Source organism: Globicephala melas, chromosome 13 (assembly GCF_963455315.2).
Source record: "Globicephala melas chromosome 13, mGloMel1.2, whole genome shotgun sequence".
Classification (NCBI taxonomy): Eukaryota; Metazoa; Chordata; class Mammalia; order Artiodactyla; family Delphinidae; genus Globicephala; species Globicephala melas.
Window position 1 is genome coordinate 10,882,409 of NC_083326.1, and position 12,815 is coordinate 10,895,223.

Consider the following 12,815-nt stretch of genomic DNA (forward strand, 5'->3'; position numbering starts at 1 on the left):
TGATAAACATGTGACCATTCAAAAATTAAAAATAAATTAATTAAATGCGATTCAAGAGATGCCATAAGGCAGCCAGTAATTCAAAGGTATAAACAGAAATCAGTGTGACTAGAATAATTTTCCTACACAAGGACGTTTAACCTGGACCTTGAAGACAAGGTGAAATGGGTTAGGTGGAAAAAAGGGAGAGAAAAAAGATGAAGACACAGTTCTTTAAGTGTAGTCCTGGAATCAACAATCGGAACATCCCCTGGGAACTTATTAGAACTACAAATCCTCAATTCCCAACCAAGCCATTGGACCAGAAATCCGGGGTGGCCAGGTGATGTGTTTTAAGATATTCATCAGATGATTCTGATGTCTGCTCACATCGGAGAGCCACTGGACCAGAGTAGTTTTAAATGTTGGTTGTATATTGGAATTACCTGGGAGATTTACAATCTAGTGATGCCTGGGTCCTACCCCCAAAGTTTCCATTTAATTTGGTTGTAATCTAGGTTCAGGAGTTTTCAAAACTCCACAGGTGATACTAATGTACAGTTAAGATGAAGAACTACTGAACTAAGGAAAGCAGAGACAAGATGTGAATTTTGTACCTTCTTACCCCTCGGCATCTACACAGAATAATAACTAAAAGATGGAGCAAAAATCTTCACACATGAATCATTTCACTGTGATATTTCAAGAGTTAAGCACTTAAGTCTCACTCAGGAAATGTACTTCAGATTTGACAAATTGATGATATAGATGTTCCTTGTATAATGGAGATATATCGAATATACACTCCAAACAAGTGCAGGCATATATCAGGGCCAAGTACGTGGCTAAGAAAAACTCCTCTCTGTACAGTACTTTACAAGTTATGAAGCACAACTCGAAACACAATATCATGATGACAACAAGCATTGGAATAAAAATATTTTTGTGGCTGGACAAGTATGTAAAAGCTATTTGGAGTTTTTCCAAAATAATCTCCTACTTTCTGAAGTTGTTGCCTTCCAAACATTGCAGAAGCATAAGAGTTATCAGCTTAGACTGTCTTTATTTTCATATATTTCAACTTCTGTGATGATTTATTTCATCTACTGGATTTAGGTCTTCATTTTTTTTATTTTATTATTTTTTGTGTGGTACGCAGGCCTCTCACTGTTTGTGGCCTCTCCCATTGTGGAGCACAGGCTCCGGACGCGCAGGCTCAATGGCCATGGCTCACGGGCCCAGCCGTTCCACGGCATGTGGGATCTTCCTGGACCGGGGCACGAACTCGTGTCCCCTGCATCGGCAGGTGGACTCTCAACCACTGCGCCACCAGGGAAGCCCTAGGTCTTTATTTTTGATTCATGGGCTTTCATATGCTTTTCTTTAACTAGAACAACCAAATGCATGAGTTTTCATCATTAGTTTACAAAATTACAAATCAATGACCAGAGTAAGTCCACCATTATTATGACGCTATCCAAGGATAGTTCACGGACACAGTTTTCCAAAAGAACCTAATTTTTGCATACTTAAACTTCTAGCAACATGCTCTTGGAAGTAAATTAAATTTTAGGGATGATGGTGATTACATAAAGTAGGATACTCTTCAAAGTCTAGAAAATGGAGTAATTTCTGAAGATGCATTTTCATATGAGCATGTCATTAGTGAAGAAGTTAGAAATGTGTGAAATGTGAGATGAATTTCAGAGCTGTAAATTAAGATGATGAAAAATATGCCAAAGTAGAAAGAAAAGTAAATAATTTTGGCAGAGTTAAGCAGAAATTTTTTGGTGATACTTAAAAGAGGTTTAAAATCCTGAAAGATTGAAAAGAAAAAAAAGGACAGAGTTAGATGAGTGAATTTTATCCCCTTGTGGGGGGGGGGGAGGGTGGGAAGTCCTTGGTAGGATAGAAAAGAATACATAGAAAAAAGTATTAGTTTCCATGAGTCAAAAAACTGGAAAACAGAAAAACATTTAATGTAGTAACTGTGACAATGGCTAAAATACATACAAATGATTCTGCAAATTTAACATTATATCTGTTCATTTAGACTCAAATGCAGCCGAGTGATTTTGAACAAGTGTCTTAACTTCTCTGAATCTCAGTTTAATCCCTGAGGGAATAAATAATAATTTTCTCCCAGAGTAGCTTTGAAGATTAAACAAAATGAAGTATGTAGCATGCCTTAAAAGAGATGAGTTATTATGGATGAGAAAACTATGTTGTCTGTATGGTTTAGAAAGTTGATGTCTTTAAAAGGGTTGTTCAGCTCTGGTGACCAATTTTTCACAAACTGAATCGGCTCACACCGTTATTTCAAAATAGGATAGTCCTAAGTTTGTGTGCAAGATAGTGCACCCCTGCGTGCCCTCCCAGTTTAAGATCTTCATAACGAAGCATTGACTAGGGCTAGACTAGAAACAGGTTCACTCCAGCTCAAGCACTTACTAAATTCAGGTACCTGGTCCAAGATCACAGGCTCAGAGATGCTCTTCCTGACTCCCATCACTTTATAACTGTCACATTGTTTTACTCTTCTTGGAGCAGTTACCCGTCCCTAATTAAGTTGTATACTTACTTGTTTATGTATTTACTGTATGTATCTTCAATTAAAATAAAGCTAGATGAAGTCAGGACAGTGTGTCCTGTTCCTACTATGTACCTACCACTTAGAACATTTCCTGGTACATCATAAACACACAAAACTATTTGCTGAATAAATAAACTAATGTGGCTTGGCCGGGCTTTTTAAAGCTGAAAAGGGCGTTGTAACATTCCTTACAGTGAAGGTAATGATTTATCTACTGAAGACAAAAAATTTTGAGGTCATAAAAGACATTCATCAATACTGCTTTATCTGAAGACTTTTTTAAATAAAAGAGAATGTTAGAAAATAGTAGTTTGAATCAACTTCATACAGAGAATCTTAGGCAGTACTGAGAGATGCTGTCCCATCAATGTGGGCAGACTGCATCCAACCAAGAAGTTTCCATGAGGAGAACACAATCTATTGCTTCCTCCTATGACACTGAGTGGCTAGTCTGCAATTATTTGCTAAATTTGGGGATATAGAAGTAGTGCAATGGAAGCAATACATTATTCTGGTCTAACTATTATACCAAAAGGCCAATTGGATAATGTAGTGTATAGGTTAAGTTGCCGGTTTACTTAGGACAATAAAATTAGCTTTGGGGATGATATAAATAGAGACACAACTAAAAATATAAGATTGAATTAGAAGCAGTAGCACCATTGATGCCCTGACTCTGTGATGAGGGCTAACACTTAATTAGACATGACCAGAGCCTAGGACCATAATGAAAGATCAGAGAAAGACAACAATCTCTCCAATTAAAATGTATTACAGATGTATGATAATTAAAGCAGTAGGGCATTGGAGCCAAATAGGCAGATACACCATTGGAACAGATTTCCAGCATAAAAATTTAGTCTAGGATATATCAGCATTTCAAAATCATGAAGGAAGGCCAGACTGCTCAATAAAGTGAGACAACTAAAAAATTAGATCCCTACCTTACACCGGACTGCCTTGAATTACAGATAAATGGATCTAAATGAGAATTCCGTGTCCCCTGCATCGGCAGGCGGACTCTCAACCACTGCGCCACCAGGGAAGCCCTAAGCACATGTGTTTTTCATCTCTACTTTCTTAGATTTCATTAGAATGATACCAAAGGATTTTAAATATTGAAATCCCTTAGTAATAAAGAGGAAAAAAGAGGGCTATTAGCAGATCAGAAATGTCAGAACTGAAAGACTGAATGTGAGTAAAGAGTTAACTGCAAGAGCAGAGGCAGCAGCAGGTGAGGCTGTGGCAGCTGAGGGAGATGTCTGATCCAGCAGACATGGAAATTCAGAGAACACAGATCAACAATCTTAAAAATGGATAGTCTTCGAGTTACCAATTCAACTTCTAAAAATGTATCTTAAGGGAGGAAGTAATTATACAAATAATCGGTAACGTTTGTAAAAGTCTGTTGAATTCATTGCTGTTTACAAAAGCTGTACTGGAAAACAATCCAACAGCAGGGATTAAGTTAACTAAGTTATTTCATAGCAATACAGTGGAAACCTTGGTGGCTCTTTAAAAAGATAATGTAGAGGATGAGAAGGAAGATGGCGGAAGAGTAAGACGCGGAGATCACGTTCCTCCCCACAGATACACCAGAAATACATCTACGCGTGGAACAACTCCTACAGAGCATCTACTGAACGCTGGCAGAAGACCTCAGACCTCCCAAAAGGCAAGAAACCCCCCACGTACCTGGGTAGGGCAAAAGAAAAAACTAAACAGAGACAAAAGGATAGGGACGGGTCCTGCACCAGCGGGAGAGAGCTGTGAAGGAGGAAAAGTGTCCACACACTAGGAAGCCCCTTCGCGGGTGGAGGCTTCGGGAGGCGGAGTGGGGGAGCTTGGGAGCCGCGGAGGAGAGCACAGCAACAGGGGTGCGGAGGGCAAAGCGGGCAGATTCCAGCGCAGAGGATCGGGCCGACCGGAACTCGCCAGCCGAGAGGCTTGTCTGCTCGCCTGCCGGGGCGGGCGGGACTGGGAGCTGAGGCTCCGGCTTTTGTCGGAGCGCCGGGAGAGGACTGAGGTTGGCGGCGTGAACACAGACTGCAGGGCGTTAGTGCACCGCGGCTGGCCGGGAGAGAGTCCGGGGAGAAGTCTGGAACTGCCGAAGAGGCAAGAGACTTTTACGTCCCTCTTTGTTTCCTGGTGCACGAGGAGAGGGGATTAAGAACGCTGCTTGAGAGAGCTCCAGGGACGGGCGCGAGCCGCGGCTAAAAGTGCGGAGCCCAGAGACAGACAGGAGACGCTAGGGCCGCTGCTGCCGCCACCGGGAGGCCTGTGTGCGAGCGCAGGTCACTAGCCACACGCCCTTCCGGGGAGCCTGTGCAGCCCGCCACTGCCGGGGTCCCGGGATCCAGGGACGGCTCCCCCGGGAGAACGCACAGGCGCGCCTCAGGCTGCAACGTCTCGCCGGCCTCTGCCGCCGCGGGCCCGCCCCGCACTCCGTGCCCCTCCCTACCCCCGGGCCTGAGTGAGCCAGAGCCTCCGAATCAGCGGCTCCTTTGACCCCGTCCTGTCTGAGCAAAGAACAGACGCCCTCCGGTGACCTACACGCACAGGCGGGGCTAAATCCAAAGCTGAGCCCCTGGGAGCTGTGAGAACAAAGAAGAGAAAGGGAAATCTCTCCCAGCAGCATCAGAAGCAGCGGATTAAAGCTCCACAATCAACTTGATATACCCTGCATCTGTGGAATACCTGAATAGTCAACGAATCATCCCAAATTAAGGAGCCCTGTGGATGAAAGGCTCTTGGTGCTGCAGCCAGGAGTCAGTGCTGTGCCTCTGAGGTGGGAGAGCCAACTTCAGGACACTGATCCACAAGAGACCTTCCAGCTGCACATAATATCAAACAGCAAAAATTTCCGAGAGATCTCCATCTCAACGCCAGCACCCAGCTTCACTCAACGACCAGCAAGCTACAGTGCTGGACATCCTATGCCAAACAACTAGCAAGACAGGAACACAACCCCACCCATTAGCAGAGAGGCGGCCCAAAATCATAATAAGTCTACAGACACCCCAAAACACACCACCAGACGTGGACCTGCCCACCAGAAAGACAAGATCTAGCCTCATCCACCAGAACACAGGCACTACTACCCTCCACCAGGAAGCCTACACAACCCACTGAACCAACCTTAGCCACTGGGGACAGACACAAAAAACAACAGGAACTACGAACCTTCAGCCTGCAAAAAAGGAGACCCCAAACATAGTAAGATAAGCAAAATGAAAAGACAGAAAAACACACCGCAGATGAAGGAGCAAGATAAAAACCCATCAGACCTAACAAATGAAGAGGAAATAGGCAGTCTACCTGAAAAAGAATTCAGAATAATGATAGTAAGGTTGATCCGAAATCTTGGAGATAGAATGGACAAAATGCAAGAATCAGTTAACAAGGACCTAGAAGAACTAAAGATGAAACAAGCAACGATGAACAACACAATAAATGAAATTAAAAGTACTCTAGATGGGATCAATAGCAGAATAACTGAGGCAGAAGAACGGATAAGTGACCTGGAAGATAAAATAGTGGAAATAACTAATGCAGAGCAGAATAAAGAAAAAAGAATGAAAAGAACTGAGGACAGTCTCAGAGACCTCTGGGACAACATTAAACGCACCAACATTCGAATTATAGGGGTTCCAGAAGAAGAAGAGAAAAAGAAGGGGACTGAGAAAATATTTGAAGAGATTATAGTTGAAAACTTCCCTAATATGGGAAAGGAAATAGTTAATCAAGTCCAGGAAGCACAGAGAGTCCCATACAGGATAAATCCAAGGAGAAATACGCCAAGACACATATTAATCAAACTGTCAAAAATTAAATACAAAGAAAACATATTAAAAGCAGCAAGGGAAAAACAACAAATAACACACAAGGGAATCCCCATAAGGTTAACAGCTGATCTTTCAGCAGAAACTCTGCAAGCCAGAAGGGAGTGGCAGGACATATTGAAAGTGTTGAAGGAGAAAAACCTGCAACCAAGATTACTCTACCCAGCAAGGATCTCATTCAGATTTGATGGAGAAATTAAAACCTTTAGAGACAAGCAAAAGCTGAGAGAGTTCAGCACCACCAAACCAGCTCTACAACAACTGCTAAAGGAACTTCTCTAGGCAAGAAACACAAAAGAAAGATTTAAATATAAGACCTGGAACCATAAAACTTCTAGAAGAAAATATAAGCAGTAAGCTTTCTGACATTAATTTTAATCTTTTTTTTTCTTTTTTTTGGATATGTCTTCTCAGGCAAGGGAGACAAAAACAAAAATAAACAAATGGGACCTAATCACACTAAAAAGCTTTTGCCCAGCAAAGGAAACTATCAACAAAATTAAAAGGCCACCTACTGAAAGGGAGAAGATATTTGCAAACAGTATATCTGGAAAGGGGTTAATATACAAATTATGCAAAGAACTCACAAAGCAGAAAAACAAACAACCTGATTAAAAAAAGGGCAGATACCTGAATAGGCATTTTCCCAAAGAAGACATACAGATGGACAACAGGCACACAAAACGATGTTCAACATCACTAATCATCAGAGAAATGGAAATCAAGACCACAATGAGGTAACACCTCACACCTGTCAGAATGGTTATTACCAAAAAAGACAACAAATAAGTGTTGGCAAGGGTGTGGAGAAAAGGGAACCCTTGTGCACTCTGGTGAGAATGTAAATTAATGTAGCCACTATGGAAAACAGTATGGTGAGTCCCCGCAAAAATTAAAAATAGAACTACCACATGACCTAGCCTGGGGATTTACATGAAGAAAACAAAAACATTAATTAGAAAGATATATGCACCCCGATGTTCATTGCAGCATTATTTTAAACAGCCAAGATATGGAAGCAACCTTAGTGCCCATCAATAGATGTATGGAAAAAGAAGATGTGGGGTGTGTGTGTGTGTATGTGTGTGTGTGTGTGCATGCATACACACATATATATATATATACACACAATGTAAATCTTGCCATTTACAACAACATGGATGGATCTAGAAGGTATTATTCCAAGTGAAATAAGTCAGACAAAGACAAATACTGTATGATTTCACTTATATGTGGAATCCAAAAGACAAAATAAATGAACAAGCTTAATAAAACAAAAAGCAGGATTATAGATACAGAGAAAAAAAAACCAGATGGTTGCCACAGGCGTTGGGTGTGGGAGAAGTAAAGAAATAGGTAAGGGAGATTAAGAGGTACAAACTTCTAGTTGCAAAATAAGTGCGTCAAGAGTATGAAATATACAGTGTGGGGAATATAGTCAATAACTATAACATTTTTGTATGATGACAGATTGTAACTAGACTTACCATGGTGATCATTTTGAAATGTATAGAAATATCAAATCACTGTCGTGTAAAAGTTGCTTACATAACGTTGTAGGTCAATTATAAATATAATTTAAAAAAAAAAAAAAAAACAACAGGGTTCTGAAGAACCTAGGGGTAGGACAGGAATAAAGACACAGAAGTAGTGAAGGGACTTGAGGACACGGGGAGGGGGAAGGGTAAGCTGGGACGAAGTGAGAGAATGGCACTGACATATATACACTACCAAATGTAAAATAGATAGCTAGTTGGAAGCAGCCGCATAGCACAGGGAGATCAGCTTGGTGCTTTGTGACCACCTAGAGGGGTGGGATAGGGAGGGTGGGAGGGAGATGCAAGAGGGAGGGGATATGGGGATATATGTATATGTATAGCTGATTCACTTTGTTATACAGCAGAAACTAACACAGCAATGTAAAGCAATTATACTCCAATAAAGATGTTTAAAAAAAAGAAAAAAAAAAAAAAAAGATAATGTAAATTTAATTTGCCTGGTAAGCAAAGACTTTCTTGTTATACTGTTCTATAGAGAAAAAGAGCCCTTAGCATGGCCTAAAGGCTTTTTATGATCTAGCACCTTCCTACCTTTCCAATGTCATCCTACGCTATTTACAGCTTTTAGATTAGAAGCACCCACAATGGCCTCCTGTCTGGCTACCTGACAGGCCCTACCACCCAGTTTTCCACAAAGGTCATATTGAAATTCATTTTCTTAGAGAGATTGTTCCCACCCACCAATCTAAATGGTCCGTATACATTCCTCCATCCAGGTATTATTGCCCAGAGTATTTTGTCCTTTTCCTGCAGAACTTTTCCAAGATATTATTAGTTACATATTAATTTATTTATCTATCTCCCTCATCAGTTAGTAAATTCCAGACAGCAGGGCTCATGTCTATTTTGTTCAACACTGTTTATCCAAACGTAGTGCCTACACCATAGTAGCCACTCAATAAGTATTTATAGGGGCTTCCCTGGTGGAGCAGTGGTTGAGAATCCGCCTGCCGATGCACGGGACACGGGTTCGTGCCCCGGTCAGGGAAGATCCCACATGCCGCGGAGCAGCTGGGCCCATGAGCCATGGCTGGTGAGCCTGCGCGTCCGGAGCCTGTGCTCCGCAACGGGAGAGGCCACAACAGTGAGAGGCCCACGTACCGCAAAAAAAAAAAAAAAAAAAAAAAGTATTTATAGACTTACGTAACTAATGATATGAAAAAATTGTTGAAACAAATAAAAGTTTAAAAACACAATAAAATGATGCCATATATAGTCTGTATCTCTAATATATACACACAAGTATGTAACAGGCACAAAATTCCCACAGAAATAGAGATATACACAACTGTGCTGAATAATTGCCCTTGGATGGTATGTTTGAGTGGTTTTCTTGTTATATTTGCTCATCCATATTTCCTAATTTGTATGGGATGAATGACCATATGTTAGTTATGTAAAAAAATTAAAAAACAGTTATTAAAATATTATAAGAAAAATATTTATAAGAAAAAATATTTTATCAAGTAACATTTGTCAAAAGGCCACTACATAAGAAAAGTTGGGAGGAAATGCGTTTAAAGACATTTCTTAGGAGGAGGGGGCTCTAATGCGACATAAATCACATCACCTGATATAAACTAACCAATTTACATCTTACTTAGGTGAGAATCTAAGGAAAACCCAAGATGCGATGAGCTTACCCTCTAAAATAAAGAGAACAGTGGTCCCAGGAAGGTAGAAACGGCAAAACAGGGGGATGGTTCCAAAACTTAAGTTGCAAAATATTTACAACCTCTTTATGTTATTATGATTTTTTTCTTCTGTTTGAGGGAAGCAGAAAGAATGTGGTGGTGGAAAGAATGGTGAGGCGTGTGCTGGGAGTCCAATCGTGGAGCTCCTCTCTAGTCTGTCCTGGGGAAGAGAACAGCTCCAAAAGATAAGCAGGTTTCCATGGAAGACAGAGCATCTCTGGACAGGACAACGTGGCACACAGAGAAGTCACAATGCTGAGGGATGCAGTAGAAAAGATGACCAGGTCTAGGCGGTCCGTGATGAGCTATTCAACAGAGACAGAAGGGGTGACACTGAGCACAAAGCAGAGCTGGGCTGGAGACACCTGGGGGTCGTCAGGTGCTCCAATAACCACAGGGCTTCTCTGTACTTCCTGTGAGGTAGGGGTACCACCAGCCTAGGACTGCAGCTCAACACCTGAAAAGGGCTTCCCCAGTCAAGGCGGGGATGAGTGGGCAAAAGTAAAGCACATCTTACCACAGTGTAGTATAAAGGTTTATGATAAGTTTTAAAACACTGAAACATAAGAAAATTTCAATTGGCTTCTTGAAGTAGGTGAGCCCTGAGGCGAATCTTGGATGCCCTGATGGATACGGATGGAGAAAGAGGAGGAATAGTAAGTCTCAGGACGGGGGAAAGAAACAAAGACAGGAGACAGCAGACCCGGCTATCTGGCTAGAGCTGAGTTCACGCAAGAGAGGCCTTGACCAAGCTTCTAACTCAAGTCCACATCGAGAGATAGTATCACTGGTCTCCCCAGTAGAGAAAGTATTCTGGAACATTTGAATAAACTTTCAACAATTCTTTAGTAATATTTAATATTAATAATTTAATAATATAAAATTATGTTTAATACTTAATATTTTAATAATGATTAAGAGTACCTCCCCCACAAAGCTATAATTCTTATACATAGAAGATGCACACACACACTCACAAAAAGGCATTCATACCCACATAGAGACACATGCATGTCCTCACACATACACCTAGACACATCACACACAGACACATTCACATACAGTCACACAGACACATTCACATACAGACATACTTGGACACAGTGTCACACTGGCACACCATCGCACACAAGCACTCACAAACACACAGGACACATTCGTACGCAGGCTCACAGATATACTGAACACACACATACTCACTTCATACTGAAATATAGAACAGGTTCCCTCCTTACCTGGGCTTCAAGTATGTTAACTTTTTCTTTCAGATCTTCAATTCTTTTATCTTGTTCTTTTAAATTATTTTTTAAGCCTTCCATCTAAGATTTAAGAAACACAAATGCAAAAATCTTGTCAGGCAACAGAGAATAGTTCCTTAAGTCAGAAATTGTACAGGTTTCTGTGGTCAAGTAATGTTTATCAAATCAACAAAATTAAATCCCAAGCATTAGCGGACTCAGCAGGCTACAGAAAATAACAGGACAAATTGGCACCTGGGGACGAGAGCACACAGACAGTGCAATTAAACACTTTAATCTTTAGAAAACCTGTTTAAACCAAACTCAGCAGGAGTGCATCCTGTGGAACAACACTGGTCCTTGTTCTGTGTCTCAGCCACCTAACATTTTCATCCTGCACAGGCAGAGGCCAGGGGACATGATGCAAGGCCGTGGTCTGGCATGGGGAAGCTCCCTGCGGCAGAGATCTGGTCAACCAGCAGCATATTAAGGTGAGCCCACTTTGCTTCGGAAGAAAAGCATCTGTTAAGAGGCAACATGGAACTGGGGCATGTGGGGTGATATCCAGGACGGTGCCAGAAGAGAAGAAACACGTGGATTCCAAGGCTAGCTCTATCATTTAACTACTGTGGGCCTCAGTTTTCTCATCTGTAAAATGAGGACATGGGATGCCCCCCCTGTCCTCCCTGACTCGCAAGGGCTATGACTCAATTCTCTGGCTGTTTGGAGAGGTCCTACCGCAGCAAGCATGAATGTTACATTTATGTCAAGAAGGCATTTGAGTCATTTAGAAGGACTCCTTTTAGAAACAAATATGAGGTAGTTTAAAAAAAAAAACGAATGGATGAAGTTCTGGTTTTAAGTCTAAAGCAGATTCCCAAACCAGATCAATACAAATCTTGATGTAAACTGTATGAGTATGCAGTTCACCATCCATCTGGCTGCCATCACGATGACCTCTTCTCTTTCACCTGCCAAGATGTTCCCAGCGAGGAAGGGCCAGGTTACAGCCCTGTGCTAACACACCCTCTACGTAAATTAACCACTTATGAGGTTATGAAAACAGAGCATTTCTTCTTCAAGAAAGGGCTGAATCTCCTAATCTACAAAATCTGCTAAAAACAGCGTGCGTTATCTAGCTCAGAACACTTAAAAAAACCACCAAAACATCGAAAGAGCAAACACAATTTCCCACATATCTTCGTTGAGAACATCACAGGTGTCGGCATAGAGACAAAAGAGGACACTGAAAACAGAGCCTTGTCACGTGGGGATAAAAAGGAAATGTCAATGGGGAGAAGAATCTCAGTGCTCGTAGAGTCCAGGCAAGCCACACGTATTTGGTCTCCTCACTGGAAACACACTAGCTACCGCAGAAACACACTTGATTAATCTGACCTCCTGGATGACACTGCGCAGGCTCTGGTGCTGGGAGTGAATCACAGACTGCAGATGAGAGATCTGCTCCTGGAGGAGGGAAATCTCCTTTTGAAGATCCTGGCAACTGGAAAAGCAAAGGAAAAAAAGAGAGAAAGGTTTGCTAAAGCATTATACAGCTATTTTTACAGCTGTGCTACCAGGATCTCCTCACTGACTCTACTGCTGGGCAACATGTAGGTAAGATGCCCAGGGTCCCTTATGCCAAACAAGACACACTGAAGATAAACAGTCATGAAGCATGCTCTGATTAGCTCAGACATGAACTTGAATGAGAGGATCGATTCATGTCCAAAGCTCCTCTCTGGCCACCTGTGACTCCCTCCCTCCAGCAGGTAGTTGAGTCAAGTTGCATCGAACCAGGTGAAGCACTTATATATCTAATCTGTCTCACCTAAGAGCATCCACAGACCTAGCGTCCATCAGAGCACACACATATGGGATAGTAGCGTTAGAACATGGGGCCAGGAATG

At 41.8% G+C, this 12,815-nt stretch overlaps 1 protein-coding gene across 5 annotated transcripts in view; it reads right to left on the reverse strand.

Moving 5' to 3' along the window:
* Positions 1-12,815, reverse strand: part of CCDC68 (coiled-coil domain containing 68) — a 56,711-nt gene that overhangs the window by 7,775 nt on the left and 36,121 nt on the right. For all 5 annotated transcript variants that reach the window (XM_060310959.2, XM_060310956.2, XM_030867981.3 and 2 more), the window contains 2 exons: positions 12,304-12,409; positions 10,903-10,986 (listed from right to left, as the gene is read on the reverse strand). In XM_060310959.2, the coding sequence (XP_060166942.1) occupies positions 10,903-10,986; positions 12,304-12,409 (190 nt within the window). The remainder of the gene's footprint in view (positions 1-10,902; positions 10,987-12,303; positions 12,410-12,815) is intronic.